This window comes from Heteronotia binoei, chromosome 11 (assembly GCF_032191835.1).
Source record: "Heteronotia binoei isolate CCM8104 ecotype False Entrance Well chromosome 11, APGP_CSIRO_Hbin_v1, whole genome shotgun sequence".
Taxonomy (NCBI): Eukaryota; Metazoa; Chordata; class Lepidosauria; order Squamata; family Gekkonidae; genus Heteronotia; species Heteronotia binoei.
The window spans coordinates 50461750-50480359 of NC_083233.1; the positions used below are offsets into that span (position 1 = coordinate 50461750).

Here is an 18610-nt window from a genome sequence, read left to right on the forward strand (position 1 = left end):
AGGCACTGAAAAGAATGACAGAAAATTACTGCTGGAATCCAGAGGCTGATTTCCTACATGACTACTAGAAGGCATTAAATAAATCAAAGGGTAATGGTTGTTTATAAGAACATATTTAGGGACTTTCTACAATATTGCAGACCAAACTAAATTGTTCTGACATATAATTTTTCAGCCTGCAGTATTGCTTAGATTGTGAGTTTGCATGTATAATCAGTTATTGATGTTATAACCCCTATTTTGAAATAGGGATTGAAAAAGCTGACCCATCTTTACAGTTCTAGTATTCAGCAACCATGCAGTAACATTCAGCAGCTCTGTCCAGTTTTTCCTGAGAACAGAATTTGCTCATTTCAGTGAGATGCTTATCCTAATCCAATGCAAGTTTACTAGGAATTAGGTCTCACTGAGTTCAACAAAATTTACTCTGTGCTAGATTGCAGCTTTAAGAACACATGCAGAAGGCCTCATCACCCCCACCCCAAACCAGAATAGTTTCCAGCATGGTTCCTTGCAACAATTAAATATCCTAAGTGGGGGAAATCCAGGACTTTTTTCCTTTGATCCTACCACTACAAGAATTTACTACAGTCCTGTGATTCTTTAAAGTAATGACTGTAATTCCTAAAGCCACACGGAGAACATTATAACAGTGCAATTCTAAATAGCATTACATCATTCTAAATTTACTGAAGTCAATGGATTTAGAATGAGTTTAATCTGTTTAGGACTGCACCGTAAATCAACTGAAACTCTGGAAGGGTATACAAAGATTTACAACAGCAGGTTCCCCCCTCCCCTTGTAAACTGGTTTATAAAGGTGCCTCTACAATGGTAATAATGCATTTTAGGAAGTGACGTTTAAATCACAAATATATTTATGCTGATTTAACTTTTGTTAGTATTTACGGCACTAATTTTTGCCGCATCAAGCTAACACTTCTATCGCTCTGGAAGGATGTAATTGTTTGCATTGTCAGGATGGTAATTCTTGTCAGATCCCATTATGTTAGCGAACAGTACCAATGATTTTACTACATGCGGGATCCCTCGAAAATCTTTTGGTTATCCGTCCCCCACGGTAAACCCTCCAAGATCTAGGTCCTATCAGATGTGCCCGATTAGATTATTAAACCGCAACTCTACGCATGCTTTCTTCAGAACACGACCTCCAAAATCAGTGGCACTTACTTCAGAGTAAACCTGCATATAGTCAAACTACCTCGGTTTTAACTTCAAATAACTATCAAGAAGAGTCAGGATACAGAGTTCCACGATGGGGCTGCCTAGATGAAACGCCTCAAGGGCCCCTTCTGCGCCTCGCGTATGCCTTCTCACCGATTACTGTATAGATTTAAAATACTTGAACTGTGTATATTCTTTTTTATCTCGGAAAGGAGATTAGGAAGGATTTCAAAGATTTGCCCTCTAGACAAGCACCGTCCGTCGAATCAGGCACATGCCGCGGACGACCCCTTCGGTACAGCGGAAGAAAACTGTGCTGCGCGCGCATGCGGGCGGGAGGCGGAGGGAGAAGCAGCCAAGCCTGGCGCATGCGCTATGTTTATTAAAGGGGGGAGGGGTGGGGAGTAAAGGCCCCGGTTACGGCGGCTGAGAGAGAGAGAGACAGAGAGGCGGCGGGGGAGGGGGAATGAGAGGAGGCGCGTGAGTGAGCCGCCGGGGGGGGGGCCGAGCCCTGCCCAGCGTAGAGAGGGGATAGTGGGGCTGGGGTAGCGACGGCCCCCGTGGCTGAGAAGGGGCGGGAAGACCGGCGAGCGCTGCGGCGGGGACCCGCCTTCTCCACAGTGAGTCCAGGAACGAGCCTGGCGGGCGGAAGCGGCCGGGGCGCGGGGCGGGCGGTCCGTGGCCTGGGTCAGGTGCGGGATCCGCTGAGTCACCTGCTGGGTCTCTGTCTCGGGTGCAAGGCGGGGTGCGGCCCGGAAGTCCCCCTCTTCTCCCAGTCCTACTGCCTGGCCCCGGAGCTGGAGGTTGCGCCTCCCTTGCTTTAGCCTCTCGTGGGGTCGCTGTTAATGCTCGGCCCCTGTGCAGCGTGGCGAGCGACGGTCTGCCGGCAGCGTTCAAAGCGCGTCTCTCTTCCTACCCGCCCACCCCAGTCCTGTCAGACAACTCGTAGAGTACGAGAGGCTTGCCTGCCTGTCCTTTCCGTGTCTTCCTTCCTTTCCTCCCATCTCCCCGTTCCCCCAGAACGCGCGGCCGAATTGAGATGGTACACGAGACCTTCCAGGCCACGCTCGGAACTGGAGGGAGCTTCCCGGGTAGCCCTAGTTTTTGGGATACCCGGAAGAGCCTCATGTGAGCCGCAGGAGGAACGAGTAGGTTACTTTATTGGCGGGGTGGGGGGTGCGGTGGAAAGCCTTGTTGCCATGAGTCGCTTTCAAAACGGTCGGTTTAGTTTTGCCAGCACAATAACGGGTGTGTGTCTGGACATGGGAAGGGAGAGATAGAGGAGACGCTGCTTGGTCATCTTTGTGAAACATAATTTGTACAGGCAGAAGGGCGCAGTAACTTGAGCTATACATTGTGCTCATTCTCTGAGTACGGGATGGTGTAGTCAGGGCCGGCCCTGGAGTGTCTGGCACCCTAGGCAAGGCTAACTTCTGGCGCCCCCATCCGCACCGATAATGTCACCAAGTTACATGGGAAGCACCCAATTTGGTGCCCTCAGAAGGCCAGCACCCTAGGCAATTGCCTAGTTTGCTTAGTGGCAGGGCCAGCCCTGAGTGTAGTGCAAATTGTGCACTACTGAATGATGTTCACCCACTGCAGCCTTAGTATTTAGGTGGCATTCTACTTTAGCTAACATATCACTGTGTAGATAATCTAAATGTGTAGGTAAGAAATGTTTGCCATGTGAATGATCTTGTTTTAAGTATACTAAAGCAGGTGAAGAATGTGAACAGGAGGAGTTTCTCGTGTAGTTGTGATGCCATGTTATACTTTGGTTCTTGGCTAAGAAGACATTGGAAAAGTCTAATAGTTTGTCTGAATGCTTGTATTCTGTTGGCCCAAAGGTTCTAATGGCAGCTTATGTACTGAAAACAACTGCTGTCTTGAGTGGAACCCCCAACTAAGAAGAGTCTCCGCAAAGAGATAGAAGGGAGGCTGCAAGACATAAGCAGAGCAACAAAGCAAGAGATAATTTAAAAATGCTAGAATGAAATTAAATAGCCAGCGACTAACACTAAGGCCACCAATAACTGACAGAATAAATAAACCATAACACAACTCACAACTTAACAAAAGGCCTGGGTTACAAAAATGTCTTTATCTGGTAAAGAAACATGAGGTCTGGCTCCAGACGACTAAGTGAGGGGAGGGTGTTTAACAGTTGAGGTATAGTGACCGGGCCTGTGACCTTGATTGGTTAACAGGAATATAAAGAAGCAAGTAGTCTTTCATATGTCCTGGCCATATGTTGTCTAGCAGTGTGAAGAAATTTCAGGCAAAGCTGGAAACCAATTTAAAGAGTTTAAAGTTCTCTTTACAGCTGAGAAGTACTAAAATTGGATATACTAATATGTTAACATTCCTGTAAGTTTCCCACCCCTAGATTGACTAGTTGCAGAAATTTCTTTCATGAACTGTAGTATAGAAATGTGTTGCAAGAAACACATGAAGAGAAACTTTGTTGCATGGTTCTGAGATGTTAATGTTATGTTTCACTTACTTTCTTGGTCAGGTGCATATTCCTAGTCTTCAAGCAATTATGGATAAGCGGAGTGCCTTGACAGAAGCTGTGAATGGTGATACTTTGCTCGAAATTAGCAGAATTAGTGCAATGAAATTCCCTCATCGTTACACAAAAGTAAGCTGCTATATTTCTTTAATAACTGTGTATGAAATGCTAATTGACAAAGTCTGTTGATAGACTTGTTGACAGTCTGCACAAAAGCACCTTACAGACGAAAGCTCAGAATTATTTATACTGTAGAGAAGGTAGAAGATCTTTGAAGTTTCAACATTTGGAGTGTTGGCGTTCACTGTTCTCATACAAGAAGAGTGAGAGTTGGGCATAGTGTGGACTCCCATGGTTTTCTACAAGCAAAATTGCAAATATACTCAATTCTTGAGAGGAAACTACAAACTATCGCACTTTATCCTGTCTTAGTGCATTTGCACATGTTATCTTAATTTTTGTCCTCTGAAAAGCAGTAAAAAATTAAAGTTGAAGGTAGACAACAAATTCTGTGGTATACAAAAGTTTATTTGGACAGAAGTAGTGTGTCACAGTATATGGGATATGTTTAGATAGTCTGTAATTTTTCCATCCACATTTTTAATGCCCATGGTGAATCTTTGAATCTTAAACTTTTCTAAATATTTAATTGCTACTGCAAAACCTAATCTGCAGCTTTTCACAGTTGCTCAGAGTTTATTAAAGCAATGAGAAGTACAACAAAGTTAGAGTCCAGTGACATCTTTAAGATCAGTAAAGTTTTATTTGAGGTATGCGTTTTTACATGCACACACACTTCCTTGGAAGTGTTAGAGTATCAATAAAAGTAGGGTAAACCTCGCTGTAATCAGAAGAAAATACTAACCCTAACCTAATTTTTCCCAATTTTTCATAAGTTCATGATTATTTTTAAAAAGCTCTGAGTAAATATTGGAGTCAATATAGACTGTAAATAAGAAATGAATATGTCTGTAATCAGTGATGGTGGGAAGCTAACATATAAACAAGGAATGACAAGAACTTCTCACACACACATTTTATGTTGTACAATGAAATGTTTTGATTTTAAATGAAAGACTGCTGAGAATCGCCAAGTGATGGTACAATAAAGTCACTTCTGAAAATACTGTATGCCACAATGAAATTTCTAGACACCATAGCACCTGAGATTTATCAATTTTGGCATTAGTTCAAATAACTATTTTTGATTCAAGTCAAGTTTTATTACAATGCAAGTTCAGAATTCGGAATCAAAGTAATCAGCAAACATTTACATTGGTTCCATATCTTAAATACACTAGGTGCACTAAACATAAAATGCAGTACTAGGTTAAAATATTAATATTGGGTTGTATGCTTCTGTCTATCTTTGATTAATGAGGCTTGCTGATAACATGTGTTGTCTTCATCTGTTGAACAATAGTGGTAGCAATCTTAACAGCTACCATTTAGTCTGTTTCTGCCTACAGACTTGCTTGGCACCTTAACTGTAAATCCAGGTGGCTGAAGACCTAGTTAAAAACAATGGAGTTTATCTCTACAAATGTAATGGATTGAACAGCAGGATGAATGAAAAGCTGAGTGGCTTTTAAGTAAAAAAATCCATATCAGGCCTTCAGTTATAATCTAGATTGCATGCTGATATAAACAGTCATTCTAGAATACAGAACATTAAACCTCGGGAAGAAATGGACTTTGGGGAGGTATATATGAAGTAATGATTTGACCATTGAGTGGTCTCCTGAAATCCTCAACAGACCCTTTCCACTACCCTGTAGCATGTATGCTTAGCATTGTCAATTTATTGCATAAAACCATATCCAACAGTCTATTAAAAAATTAACATTTTTGTGTGTGGGATATTCTTGCCACATCTTAGTCCTTTAGGCTGCAGCAGTGGCTAAGACCCCAATGGGTACCTGAAGAGAAACAAACCATGCTCTTGCTATTCACATTACATGAGTTGAAATATAATCTAGAGTTAAGTCCTGATTCCATAATTTGGAATGTGAGAATGTTTGTTCTCTTTTCTTTAGGAAGAACTCTTGGACATTAAAGAGCGTCCCTATTCTAAACAGAGGCCATCATGTCTTTCTGAAAAATATGACAGGTATTTCTACTAAAATAACAATGTGTATATGCAGTTCCTGCAGGTGTATAATCCTGTTAATATTAGTCCTACAAACATTTTGGAAGTTATGCTGAAGGCAGGTTTTGTGTCAAAGCTTGTTTATAATTATTTTTAAAATCTTGACTGTCAATACGACACCGTAGCTGTATCTACACCAATATATATAAACAGTATTATACAGCGTGTCTGGATACCTACGAGTCTGCAAATATAAACATATTGGATGCTTTTGGTCTCTAGCTTGTCATCTGTCTAATGGCCATCAGATATGCAAATTGCTTCTAAAATATATAGAACTTGAAATTGCCACAAATTTTGGGGTTATAATAGGGGATAATTGTGTCTTAAGCTTGGCTAGTTTCAACTGGTTTTTATTGAAGAGATAAAATCAAATTGCTTTAGTGGTATCTACTGCTGGACAGTTTGCCTAGTGAGTAGAATACATATTTTAAATAACTTCACATCTGAAGTGCTCTACAATAATTTTATCTGTAATATAACTACAGAACAGGGAATAGTAGGTGATCTGTGAAGGCTGAACAGTAAAGCTTATGCTAAAGAATATTAGTCTTGCGTTGAGTGAAGGATATGAATCTTGCTTTGTCTAGGAGATCCAGCTGTACCAGAACATAAATAGAGTAAGCCATAATGGAGGAGGTGGTGATAGTCCCGAGATAAGGTTCTCTTGAATAAAAGTGTTCTGGATAAGGCATTTGTGTCTCAGAACTTAAAGGGTCAGTGGTGACTAATTCCAATTCCTCCATCACTCCATATTTCTTACTTCAAGCCCATTTTCCAATGGGACCCATTTTCCATTGGTCCACGGAAATGAAAAGTTGAGCTTGTCAACTTTAATACAGTCCTGAAGTGGCAGAGATTGCTTTGGCTTTGGATAGTAAATCTATAAACTAGAAAATGAGTTGGAGATTTTAATTTGTTGGCGTATGCAGCATTCATGCTATCAGAGCTAGCCGAAGTGCATCATCTAAGGTTTCTGTGGTAAGGTGCATCTTAGGCATTTTGGCCTAATATCCTCAAAGAACAAGCTCTGGCAATATAACTGGTCTTCATTAAACTTGGGTTCTTATCTTCCCAGACACAGTCATGAGAAAGAATTCCTCAGAGAGGTGTGTCTTAGACAAAGGACTGAAGTTTTGAAACCAGTTACAGGGGATTGTACTACTTTAGGTTTTCTGACCTGGCTACAGCAGCAGCCACTACCACATTGGTGTTCTCCACAAGCTATGCTGTTGGATATGTGTACCATTTGAGTTGTGCTGTTATTGTGCACTGAAAGATTAATGAGAAGATTAAATCCGTATGCTGCTACCTAGACTTTCTCGGGATAGAAGAAATGTACTGGAGCAAGCAAAAGTCAACCCTCAGGTTGATTTGTTTTGCATATGTATAGCATTGCGGTATAGTGATTAGATTACTGGACTAAGGTCTGTCATGAAGCTTGCAGGGTGACATTGACCAAGTACTCTTTAATGCTAGATTCATATTGTACCCTTTTTCCCAAAGAGCATCTGGAAGAATGAAATACTAGAATCTTCATAGTAAGTCCATCTTGAAATAGGATGTTTAAGCTTGCCCTTGTTTATTCTCCATAGGATTAATAAGCTTTCCCTTAGCTAGATGAGCTAGAGGTCAGATGTCCGTCATCTTGTACATCTCTGATGGATTACATTTATTTCAGTTGCATTTGGAAACTTCTGCACTTGTGTTTATTGCATACCTCCAATGGATGTCCAGGTTTCATAGTTGGTCCTTTGGTGGATAGAGTTGCCCATCTCTAGACATAGTTCTTCATTTGAGAAAGTGGAGCCTTCACAAGTAGCCTTATGTATTTCAAATGTAGACATGATATGGTAAGGTGTTTATATATTGTCCTAAATTGAAGATTTGACTGACTAAGGGAGCAACTTGTTATGGGATACAAATTGTGTATTAGGCTCAGAGCCCGTCAACTCAGTGTCTTACTACTAGTATAAAAGTAATAGAAAGTGGTCATTATACAAGATGACTAAACAGTTGCCTATTACAATTGGTTATAGAAATGGTAATGTATAGAGTTCTAAAATAGTAAAATGATATTTGCAACTCTGCAGTGATGGTGTCTGGGACCCTGAAAAATGGCATGCATCACTGTATCCAAATTCTGGGAGGACTTCACCAGTGGAAGGTCTTAAAAAAGACTCTGATGCAGACCGGACTTTGCTTATGCGCAGGATAGTAGGTGAGTGTATCACAAAGGTCCTTGGAACCTGGGAATCTACATTGTGGCAATATTGCCTCATTATGTGATAGAAAACTTTCATGTCTTAAGGTGTTCAAGGATAGTACATCCCGAATGTGTCCTGTCATATAACCGCAGAAGAATAAGTCACAATTACAAAAATTGCTTTTTAGATCTGAATCAACTAAACTAGATCCGGCTATCTTTCTGGTAGTACCACAGAGTCTGTAGCTGAATTCTGTTTTGTTTGTTTCCTTATTAGTCTTGTTTCTACTTCATGGCTGCTTGGAGAGAGTAGGGCAGCAGATACATCCTTGACTGATGGGTTATCTCTGACGTTCCTGTGTGTATAGTGCATGCGGGACATCTCTATCAGCAGCATAAAAATACAAGGATCTCTCAAGACCACTGATTATCTTTGATCTCTAGACTAAAAGCAGCCTGGACTCAGGGTCCAGTCTGTCCTTTCATGTGTGAAGCAGAAGTGGGGAGTAGATCTTTCTGTAGAGCTAGAGTATGTGGGTGAAGGGTGATAGACACTCTTTTATATATTTCTGCTGTGCTGTTACTTTCTGTTGAATGGCTACCAAAAAGTAGGTTGTTAAATTGGAACAGAAGGATGCAGAAGTGAATGAGCCTAGCACTGTTAATTCCCCTTGGCATTTCTGTTTAAATAGGCCACACCCATATCAATCATTTATAGTAAGAAGGGTAGAGGAAGCATCACTGTTCCTTCATATGTCTGCTTTACAAGGGAAAATCATAGTGGCTTGAAAAGCTAGAACCCTTTCTCCTCTGTCTCCATTGTCTGAACTTTAGCAGGGAAGCTGTTGTGTAAAGGGTTAAACAACACCCCCCCCCCAATGCACACACAGTGGGTGGTGGAAATTAAGGCAGAAATGGTTTCATCTGAAACCAATGAGAACTACCAACTTATTTGAACAAGAATAATTATAACGAATACAAATAGAAATAACAAAAACAACCTAAATAACATTTCCAAGTAGCAGTACAGGGATTAAGTGAGGTCTGGTGAATTCTGAAGTATATAAATTATCCTGTCTTTGAAGCAAGCATATGCCTTCCTCACCACATTCTTGCTCCTGATTGTATCAGTTAAATCTCCAGTGTGGCCCTATCTGCAACTCAGATGCATATTTGCATTAGTATTAATTAAAAATAAGTGGGAAAATCTTGTAGTTGAAAGAAGTTCTTGTTTTCTTGAGCTTACTAAACTGTTGTCAGCATGCAGAACAGCTAAAACTCTTTTCAAATCTCTAGATCCTAGGGAGCGGGTAAAAGAAGATGACTTGGACGTGGTGCTAAGTCCACAGAGGCGAAGCTTTGGAGGGGGTTGCCATGTCACTGCTGCTGTAGGCTCACGCCGAGCTGGGAGCCCACTGGAAAAGGAGAATGACTGTGTTCGTGTCATTGGGGGCCGCAGGATTGGCAGTGGGAGAATAATTTCTGCCCGGAACTTTGATAAAGACCACCGAGGTAACGAGAAGGACTCAAGAGATGCAAGAGACAGAGACCGTGACAGGGAGTACAAAGAGAAGCGTTTCAGGGTCAGTACTTGATCTGAGAAGGTTAACTGGAACTTGGTGTCTGTTTCATATCTGTGGTAGACAGCTTTCCTTCAGGCAGAGATGGCAAATTATCAGGCAGGCTCCTACAGTTGTGCAAGCAATTTATGTGGTTCATAGTTTTAAATGAGGTGGGTCATGTGCTGCATGAAAACTGCAGTACAGTTGAATTGACTGGAAAAGGTTACTTTATGCATACTTTTAAAAGCCGGATTCTCTCTTGGGATGTACTAATGTCCCCTAAATGAGACTTAATTTAAAAACTTTCATTTGCAAAGCATCAGTTACAAAAGTTAGTCTAAAAGCATAGGTGACTCTCTGTTGGCTTGATCCCAACTAGGGATGGGCACACACTAAATTGTGAACCAAAATTCATGGTGAACATTGGTTTGTGCCATCCTGCTCCCACGAATATTCCAGGTGGCTTTGGGAGGTTTGTGTTGTTTGTGTTTGAAACCCTTGAGATGGCTTTTGTAAACTACACTGCATCAGAAATCACTCAAAGTGGTTCATTAAACAGAAAGGTTCATGGAGGTTTGTGATTTGTGAGACACCATGAACCTCCATTTTCCAAGTTTGTGTCTATCCCTAATCCCAACATTTTGCTCTGTTTATTGTTTAGGGGCATTTAGCTGGAGAAGGAATGCTGAATTAGACTTGTGGTCAACATAGGCTATGATAGAATGGTGGTGGAAGCGCACTTATGGCAACTTTGTATGGTTTTCAAGGCAAGAGATGAACAGAGGTGGTTTGTCATTGCCTCTGTGTGGCAACCCAGACGTTCATGATGGTCTCCAATCCAAGTAGTAATCAAGCCAACCCTGCTTAACTTCTGATAGCTGATAAGATAAAGCTAGCCTGGACCACCCATGTTAGGACAATATATAGAATACTGTTAATGAAATTCCCAGATGCTAATCTGAACATCTGACACTGTAAGGTACTAGAAAAAGTAAATATTATAAATCTCTTTGATAGGTGTATATACGTTCTGTGAGGTATATACATTTTGGAATGTTCTCCTTCCATTCTTTGTGAGGATTTATACATTCTGTCTCTTTGGAAATGCATCCCCCTAGATGTTCATCTTGCAGATCTTGTCATGTTTAACATCTTGCTTACAAAGAATTATAAGCTTCATGTTGTTCTTTCCTATTCCATTTTTCTTCAGAGGGAATTTGGGGACAACAAGCGTGTCTTTGGGGAACGTCGAAGGAATGACTCTTACACGGAAGAGGAGCCAGAATGGTTCTCTGCTGGCCCCACAAGTCAGTCAGAAACCATTGAGTTGACAGGCTTTGATGATAAAATTCTAGAGGAAGAACACAAAGGAAGAAAGCGAGCCAGGCGGCGTACAACCTCTCTGAAGGAAGGTATTTCACACTGAAATGTTGATGAGCTGGAGCTAAGCTGTCCAGCAAGAGCAGTCACTGTATGTGAGTTCGTCACTAGACCTTTACAAAATGCAGCATTTCATGGTTTCATAAGGTAGATCAGTATTGCAAGAGTGGTTTGACTTTGGCCATGTAACTTAGTCACTATGTGGAAGCAAAGTATTGGTGCTGTAATTTTCGGAAACTGACACATTTAGATTGTATTTGGGTTTTGCATCTATGTGCTCCACCTGGGTATAGTAGTAGTAGTAGTACTTTATTCACGGTCATCCGACCAGCTTAATACAAACAAAAACAAAATCATAAAAACAAACCCATCACCTCTTACACAAAATTCCTGACTCCTACTATTACACATATTGTTAAAACTCATAACCAAGATTAACATTCTCAATTTCCCTCCTTTCCAACTGAGCAGCATAACAGAAACGGGCAATCTTAGATGAAACATCAGAATGAGCGTCAGACAGGAGGAAGGCAATACTGTCTGTAACTGTAATGCTTGGTTGACTGGTCACTCAGGAGGAATTATGTTAGGGGGGATTTAAAAAAAAATATTGAAAGTTCATTATTTTTTCTTATTGGGGCATGACTGCAAGGTTACAGAGATAGGGTGTCATCAAGAGCTTTTGCTCTTCAAAATTTATCACTAAATTAATGCAGTTTGTTAGTTGTCCTTTTGAAGGCACTGTGTGTGAACTAATTATATAGTACTTGTAAACATAACAAGCTGAGTCCCAGAAGGTGAAACATAGTGGCTTGGGCTACTTCTGAAAACTCATGACTATGTTTTATTTTTCCAAGCTGTAGAATGCAATGGTGGAGTAGCAGATGAAGAAGAAGCGCAGGGTGTTATGGGCCAGGAGATAACAACAGATCAGGAAGTCCCAAGAGAAGCAGTGTTGGCAGAGCCAGCTCCTGGAGAGTTTGATTTCAACGAGTTCTTCAACCTGGATAAGAGTGTTCCAGGCTTGGCTTCAGTAAGTGTTACAACAGTCTCCCCTAAAATGGGCACCATTGTGTACTAGAGCATCAATATCCATATGGCATGCTTGAACATGCTTGTCTGTTCTGATAATTATGAGGATCACTCACATTCGATCTTTGTGCATGGGGAGAAGTTCTACTACACATTTTTCTTTAGAAGCCGCATATGACACTGAACCACATACTGTAAAACTTGATGCTTTTCAGGCATGTGGTTGAAGAAATAATGAGCTGAGCTGAGATTTTTCTGTACTCAATGTAGTTATCTTTGTAAATGGGCTTAATTTCAAAAGTAAAATCCTGGTTATGTTCCTGAAATACCTGTAGCAACCTATAGCAACTATATAGTATGCCTTTCCTTTTGACTGTATTTAGCAAGTTGAAAAGAATGGGGTGGTACTATAGAAAATGCAGGTATTGGACTCAAATGTCATGGAAGTCCATGATTTGTTTGGCTTTGTGTTGGTATGTTTTACATCTGTGTTCAATTTGCAGGTAATTTTAGCACAACATTATTGATGCTTAGCTGCTTAGGTAAGAATAAAAGGAATTGCAGACATTGTGCAGAAGTGGGATTGCTTTAGAATAAAATATGATGGGCAGAGCTCTATTCACTTGTATTGAAAATGTATCCTTCTTGCACCAGTTAAAGTAGTTACTGAGTTGACTAACTTTGCAGTTTGTGTGTTGGATTCAGACTTGTTTAAAATTTAAGTTGAACCTGAGTATCTCAGGATAACTGTAGTTTAGACATAAATGGAACAACAGCTAGTTCTGACTGACAAGTTGTTTAGTTTTGGTAAATCTGTAATGATTTCTGAACTCTGTAGATTCAGATCAATCTAGCATTACAGCCATTGAGTTTCTTCTGTTTTTCTTATACTATGAGCCTTCTACAGCTACACTTCACTGTACTGAGAGATCTAGTACTGCTTTCACTTCTACTGTGGCCTGATCCCTATGAACAGCAATTATGTCAATCTTAATGCTAACTTTAAATCTTTGCTTTTGCCTCAAAAGGGGAAGTTGTAAAATAAGAATTCCAAATGTCTTCAAGAACATGGGACTATTAAACTGTTTGTCACACATGAATTGATAATGCAACTCAGATTTTTAAGTGCAAAGCCATTCTGCCCCAGTGAGTTGCACAGTCCCAAGACAAGCATCCTGAACACTAACCCCAAACCAATGAGATCTGTGTGGAAGGCTGCTCTATCATGCAGCTCTACTGCGTCGATCTATAATTGTGCTGACTGAGGTAAACCATGGTCAGTTGCCTTTATGGCTTCTGAGTCTTTGTATTACCTGCGGTTTACCTGCCTTATCAAGGTAATTTAAGAGTAAAATGATTAAATGCAACAGAAGCCTATGTATTTAAAAGAAAAGCAAACTGGGTAGCATCAGTCACCAAGTTCTCTTGAGCTATCATTTAGGTGGTGGCATAGTGGAAATGAGTCAGTTATTTCTGAAGATGCAATGTTTTTGAAGCAAATAAGGACATAGAACATTCAAAAGACTAAACTTAGTAACATGCTGTGCACACATCCTGACATTAGAGAGGGTGATTGCCTGCCTGTAATAGTACACAGCCAAGGCATGGAACTAATTTGGATTCAAATGGAGGGGGGAGGCAGAAATAACTGAATAGTGGTGAATATTAGCAGTAAAACTTGGTGAAAAAAGCTACATATTCAAAGGAGAAGTAGGTTTTTGTAAGGACAAAGATGAGTCTAGCAAGTCCATTAGCAGAAAATACTAGCATTTCTGGATCTTTCCCACATTCTCTTCCCCACCCATAAGCAGTCCTTTCTGATTGAGAAAATTAGCTCTGCCTATCTAAGCTAATAGCCACATGAGTTGAGGGGCTGTCACAAAGAGCAGGAAAGGCAAAATTGTTGCAGTGGCTCTTGCCTGAGGACTTGTGCTTGCAGAAGGAGGGGGCAGTTATACCCCCTTCCTTTAGTACTGCCCTAAACCCACATTGTATCGGTCCACAATACAAAATCTCAGGGAAGGGGAATGTGAGTGTCTGTCATCAGTGATGGATTGCTAGATCCAGCCCCACTGCATTGCCTTCTGATATAGATTCAGAATGGTTCAGACAAGCTGAAGACCTGCAAAATTTGCAGAGAAGGCAAACACACTGCCCTTCTGCTTACAACTCTGTCTCCCTACCTCCTCTTATTTATTTAATTTAAATCCCCCCCCATCCCATGAGAGGGATCAGGGTGGCTTATGACATAAAAACCCATCAAACAATAAAACAATGGCACAATGGACAGTAACAAAAACGCATGCCTCATGTCAGGCAGAAATAGGTACAACAAGAGACTCTAGTGCCCAAGTAATATCCAGGATAGCAGGGCACTGTGAAAGGGGCCATGAACAGGGGAGACCAGAATGGTTGAACATTCACCACCTCAGTCAAAAACCTGGTGGAACAACTCTGTTTTACAGTCCCTGTGGAACTGTAGTAAGTCCTGCAGGACCCTGATCTCGAATGGGAGCATGTTCCACCAGGTTGGGGCAAGGGCTGAAAAAGTCCTTGCCCTGGTTGAGGCTAAGCAGATGTCCCTCAAGCTGGAGACCACTAGGAAGTGCTGCTCAGAAGAGCATAAAGCTCTCCAGGGCTTCTGTGGGGAGAGGTGGTCCTGCAGGTATGACAGTCCCAGGCTGCATAGGGCTTCAAAGGTCAAGACCATAACCTTGAACTGGATCTGGTATTCAGTTGGCAGCCAGTGCAGTTGGTGCAGTACTGGATGAATGTGCGCCTACGGAGGCATTGTCAGCAGGCGTGGTGTCGCATTCTGCACTGGATGCAGTTTCCAGATGAGGCTCAAGGGCAGCCCCATGTAGAGCAACTTACAGTAATCCAACCTGGAAGTGACCATTGCATGAATCACTGTAGCTAAGTCCTGGGGTATGAGGTAGGTAGCCAGTTGCCTGATTAGCCAAAGATGATAAAAGGCCAGTTCAGCAACCAAAGTGGCCTGGGCCTCCATAGAAAGTGAGGAATCCTTACGCTTGGCACTGAAGACTGGGAGCCTGATGCCTGACTCGAGTCCCCCAGGACTCAGGTACAGGACTTCTGTCTTAGTTGGATTCAGATTCAGCCAGCTCTGCTGCAGTCATTCATCCATGGCCCCGTACACCCTGTCCAGAATATCTGGGGTGGAGTCCAGCTGGCTGTCCATCAACAGATAAGAGCTGGGTGTCACCCACATATTGATGACAGCCCAATCCTCCAGCCCCAACTGGGTGAGGGGGTGCATGTAGATGTTAAGTAACATTGGAGAGAGGATTGTGCCCCGTGGCACCTCACATTCAAGTGGGTAACACAGGGACATCCTCTCCCCTAGTGCCACCTTCTGTTCCCGTCCATGAAGAAAGGAGGAAAACCACTGTAAAGCAGTCCCCTGTATTCCAGCATTAGCAATCTCTTATTTTCTATTGTCTTCCTTCTCCATGCTGCTGCCACTGCTTTATCTAATATGCAGTCATGCTGGAGTTGCCTGAGCCCTGGCTTTACTGCTTTGTTCAGACCTACAGTGCCAATTGTGATCTTGAGATTTCATGAGATTGGTTTGCAGTCTGTGTTATGGAAGAGTTTTAACATGGGGGTGGGGCTTGGGTCTTTCTGTAAACTTAAGGAATGGTAGGAAACCACCCCCTTTTCTGTAGATAGCCCCATTGTGCGGATTTTTTGATCCATATTCTGCATCCATCTTCAAAATTAGCTTGATAATGGCACTTGAACAGATTAATTGGTAGAACATACACTTTCAGGTTCTTGCCTGGAGACCTTTTGCCCTACTCTACGTGCTGTTTGGCCACTGAAAAGTATGTATTAAACCGGGTCTTGTTTTCACTTGACTCTGCCAAAAAATGGTAATACAAAACATCCTTCCCAAACATGTCTTACAACAGTAGCATTGTGAATTTGTCTGAAGACATATTTCATCCACATTTCTGGAATTTGTCATAATACAGGTAGAAGCTTTATTACCTGGTTAAGGTAGATCTAACAATTTGAGACTGGGCAACTAAGTTAAGCCACTGGATGAGTTCCAGATAAGTGTATTTGTACACTGGAATGCGGTGCAGCTATAGCTGAGTGGTTATGGAGCAAAAAATTCAGGACACATTTCTAGCAATGTAAGACATACTATATGCAAGTAGACTATTTGTATTGCCTAAGCAACATGCAGTTTTTGGGGAGGAAACTGATCTAAATGTTGCAAATTCTAGATCTGTGATTTTGCAGATTTTGGTGTGTTCACCAGACTTAAGTTTGTCTGAAATGTTGCTCATTTTCCCCGATAATGCAGATGATAGAAGATGTGCTGGGGGAAGGCTCAGTCTCAGCCAGCAGGTTTAGTCGCTGGTTTTCTAACCCTAGTCGCTCTGGGAGCCGTTCAAGTAGCCTTAGATCTACACCGCATGAAGAACTGGAAAGACTGGCAGGTAATCTAGTCTTTTCATGCATCCTTTTCTTTTAGAAAGATTTAGGATTGTGAACTCTTTACAATGATTGTTTACTGTGTAAATTATGATGCTTCAGCTTCTGAAGCAAAGCTTGGACAACAATGTCAGACATCTTTACAAAGAAGAGGAGAAACTTCACTGTTTCAGGTTGCTTAGCAAAAAATCTTACAAGGCAGTCCTCCTGGTTTTTGCTGTTGCAGGTCTAGAACAAGGCATTCTATCCCCTGGTCAGAACTCTGGAAACTACTTTGCTCCCATTCCTTTGGAAGACCATTCAGAAAACAAAGTGGACATCTTAGAAATGCTACAGAAAGCCAAAGTGGACTTAAAACCCCTCCTCTCAAGTCTCTCAGCCAACAAGGAGAAGCTTAGAGAGAGCAGTAAGTCTTCCCTTCTGCTGTTGTGATCCTATGATGCCTTAGGCAAAAACATGTTCAACTGCCAAGTTCTGGTTCTCAACCAGGAAATACTACTGGGATTCCCATGGATATCTGCATTGCCTTGGTATTGTCTGACCCTTATCCGTAGGATGACAGCAGGATTAAATGAAGCCTGTGGTGTAAATGAAGCTCCAGTATCAACCATACCTGGCATCTGAATCTGTTTCCATATTGGAAGATGGTGAAAAAGTCAAGCACTGCTAAGCTTGAGACTTGAGCAGCTCTTGCTATTTACACTTCCAACTTTGCACCAAACTATCTGTTGCCCCAGTAACTTAAGTAACACTTTCAGCAGCTAATTTGGAGTCTGTGGCTTTTATTTGGGTCTCACCATTAAAACTAAATTAATAATTGGCTAGGACATGAAATGGCAGCCATACTCACGAGGAAAAAAGATAGGGAATTAACAACAAATCCTCCTGTTGGAATTTCTATTGGTGGTTGTGGCCCATGTTTTTAAATTGCATGTTAACAAGACTTGCATGGATGATTTGAAATTCTCTGCATGTGTTTATGCATGTTCAAGATGCTTTACATGGGCTTAAATTTCAAAATTTCTAAGTAAGCAGCAGGTACAAGAGTACAAATCAAACTTCTAATGAGCCCAACAAATCTTCTATGTGTCTTAATCAGCAGGAAGGATCAAATTTCCATGATCTCTCTAGAGATGCATGCTGGGAAGAGGGTGATCTTTGGTAGAGCTTCTTCCCAAATTACTTTCAAGTCTTATTCTCAGCTAAAATCTCATGGCTTTTCTGCTACCAATTTGCCAAATGTGTGCTTAAAAACAGGCATGTGAATTAAGCACATGCCTCTTTGTGCAAATGGTGAAGCATCTTAAAGGCCAAGTGTATGTGTGCTGCTTGAGTCTGCAATTTCTAGTGAAAACCAAAGACTGCTGCCTTCTCCATGTTGCTTCTGTGGTACATCCTGTGATCACTGACTGGAAACATCTTGCCTAGATGGCTGGACATTGGAGCACAGAGCATGAGCTGTTTAGTGATGCTTTTGTGGTCTTGCATGACTAGTACTGGGAATCTTGACAGCCACTCCCATGCAGCAGTGCATTTTCTTATCTTGATTGTCTCTTCTGTGTAATAGAAGGAAGCGACTTTTGCTCTATTAAGCTGCTGAAAAAGCACAAATTCATGACAGTGTGTATTGTTAAACTGGTCATTTGGGTAGCCGCTTCTGAGAAAAAGTAGCCACTGTTGAGGTGATGAAATTCCAAACCTTTGCTAGAATTCAAGAACATGCAAGTTTGTAATTACAAATTGAATGGTCTGTTAAAAGTTTATACAATTGATCCGTCTTCAGCTCCCCAGAGTGTTTTTTGTGGCTCAGGATCACTTGGTAAAACTAGAGAAGTATCAATAAATGACATACTAGTGCAGCCTTCTGTAAGCAGAACACCTGATTTTAGATGCCACATGCTGCTCATCTGCATGCAAGGAAAGAGATGTTCTTCGTAGACTACTTAATCCATCTGGCATTGACGAGAACTTTATATTTAATTTCTCTATCAAAAAAGCTTAAGTAATGAAGACCATCAAGACAGCTTTCTTTATTCATTAATTTAATTAGATTTTTACCCACCCCCTCCCCCAGAACATTACAGTTAAACTCATTAACTTGAGTTTTTGAGTGGAAG

General features: G+C 41.4%; 1 protein-coding gene across 4 annotated transcripts in view; it reads left to right on the plus strand.

Annotated features, from left to right (window-relative positions):
- The first annotated feature begins 1594 nt into the window (after positions 1–1594).
- EIF4ENIF1 (eukaryotic translation initiation factor 4E nuclear import factor 1) overlaps positions 1595–18610 on the plus strand; it is a 29653-nt gene continuing 12637 nt past the window's right edge. The window contains exons 1-9 of one of the 4 annotated variants that reach the window (XM_060250344.1): positions 1595–1805; positions 3701–3826; positions 5734–5807; positions 7940–8067; positions 9349–9635; positions 10825–11026; positions 11852–12027; positions 16363–16498; positions 16720–16899. In XM_060250344.1, coding sequence (XP_060106327.1) covers positions 3728–3826; positions 5734–5807; positions 7940–8067; positions 9349–9635; positions 10825–11026; positions 11852–12027; positions 16363–16498; positions 16720–16899 — 1282 coding nt within the window. In that variant the 5' untranslated portion in view covers positions 1595–1805; positions 3701–3727. The remainder of the gene's footprint in view (positions 1806–3700; positions 3827–5733; positions 5808–7939; positions 8068–9348; positions 9636–10824; positions 11027–11851; positions 12028–16362; positions 16499–16719; positions 16900–18610) is intronic. The other 3 variants (XM_060250345.1, XM_060250346.1, XM_060250347.1) reach the window with 3 other exon arrangements.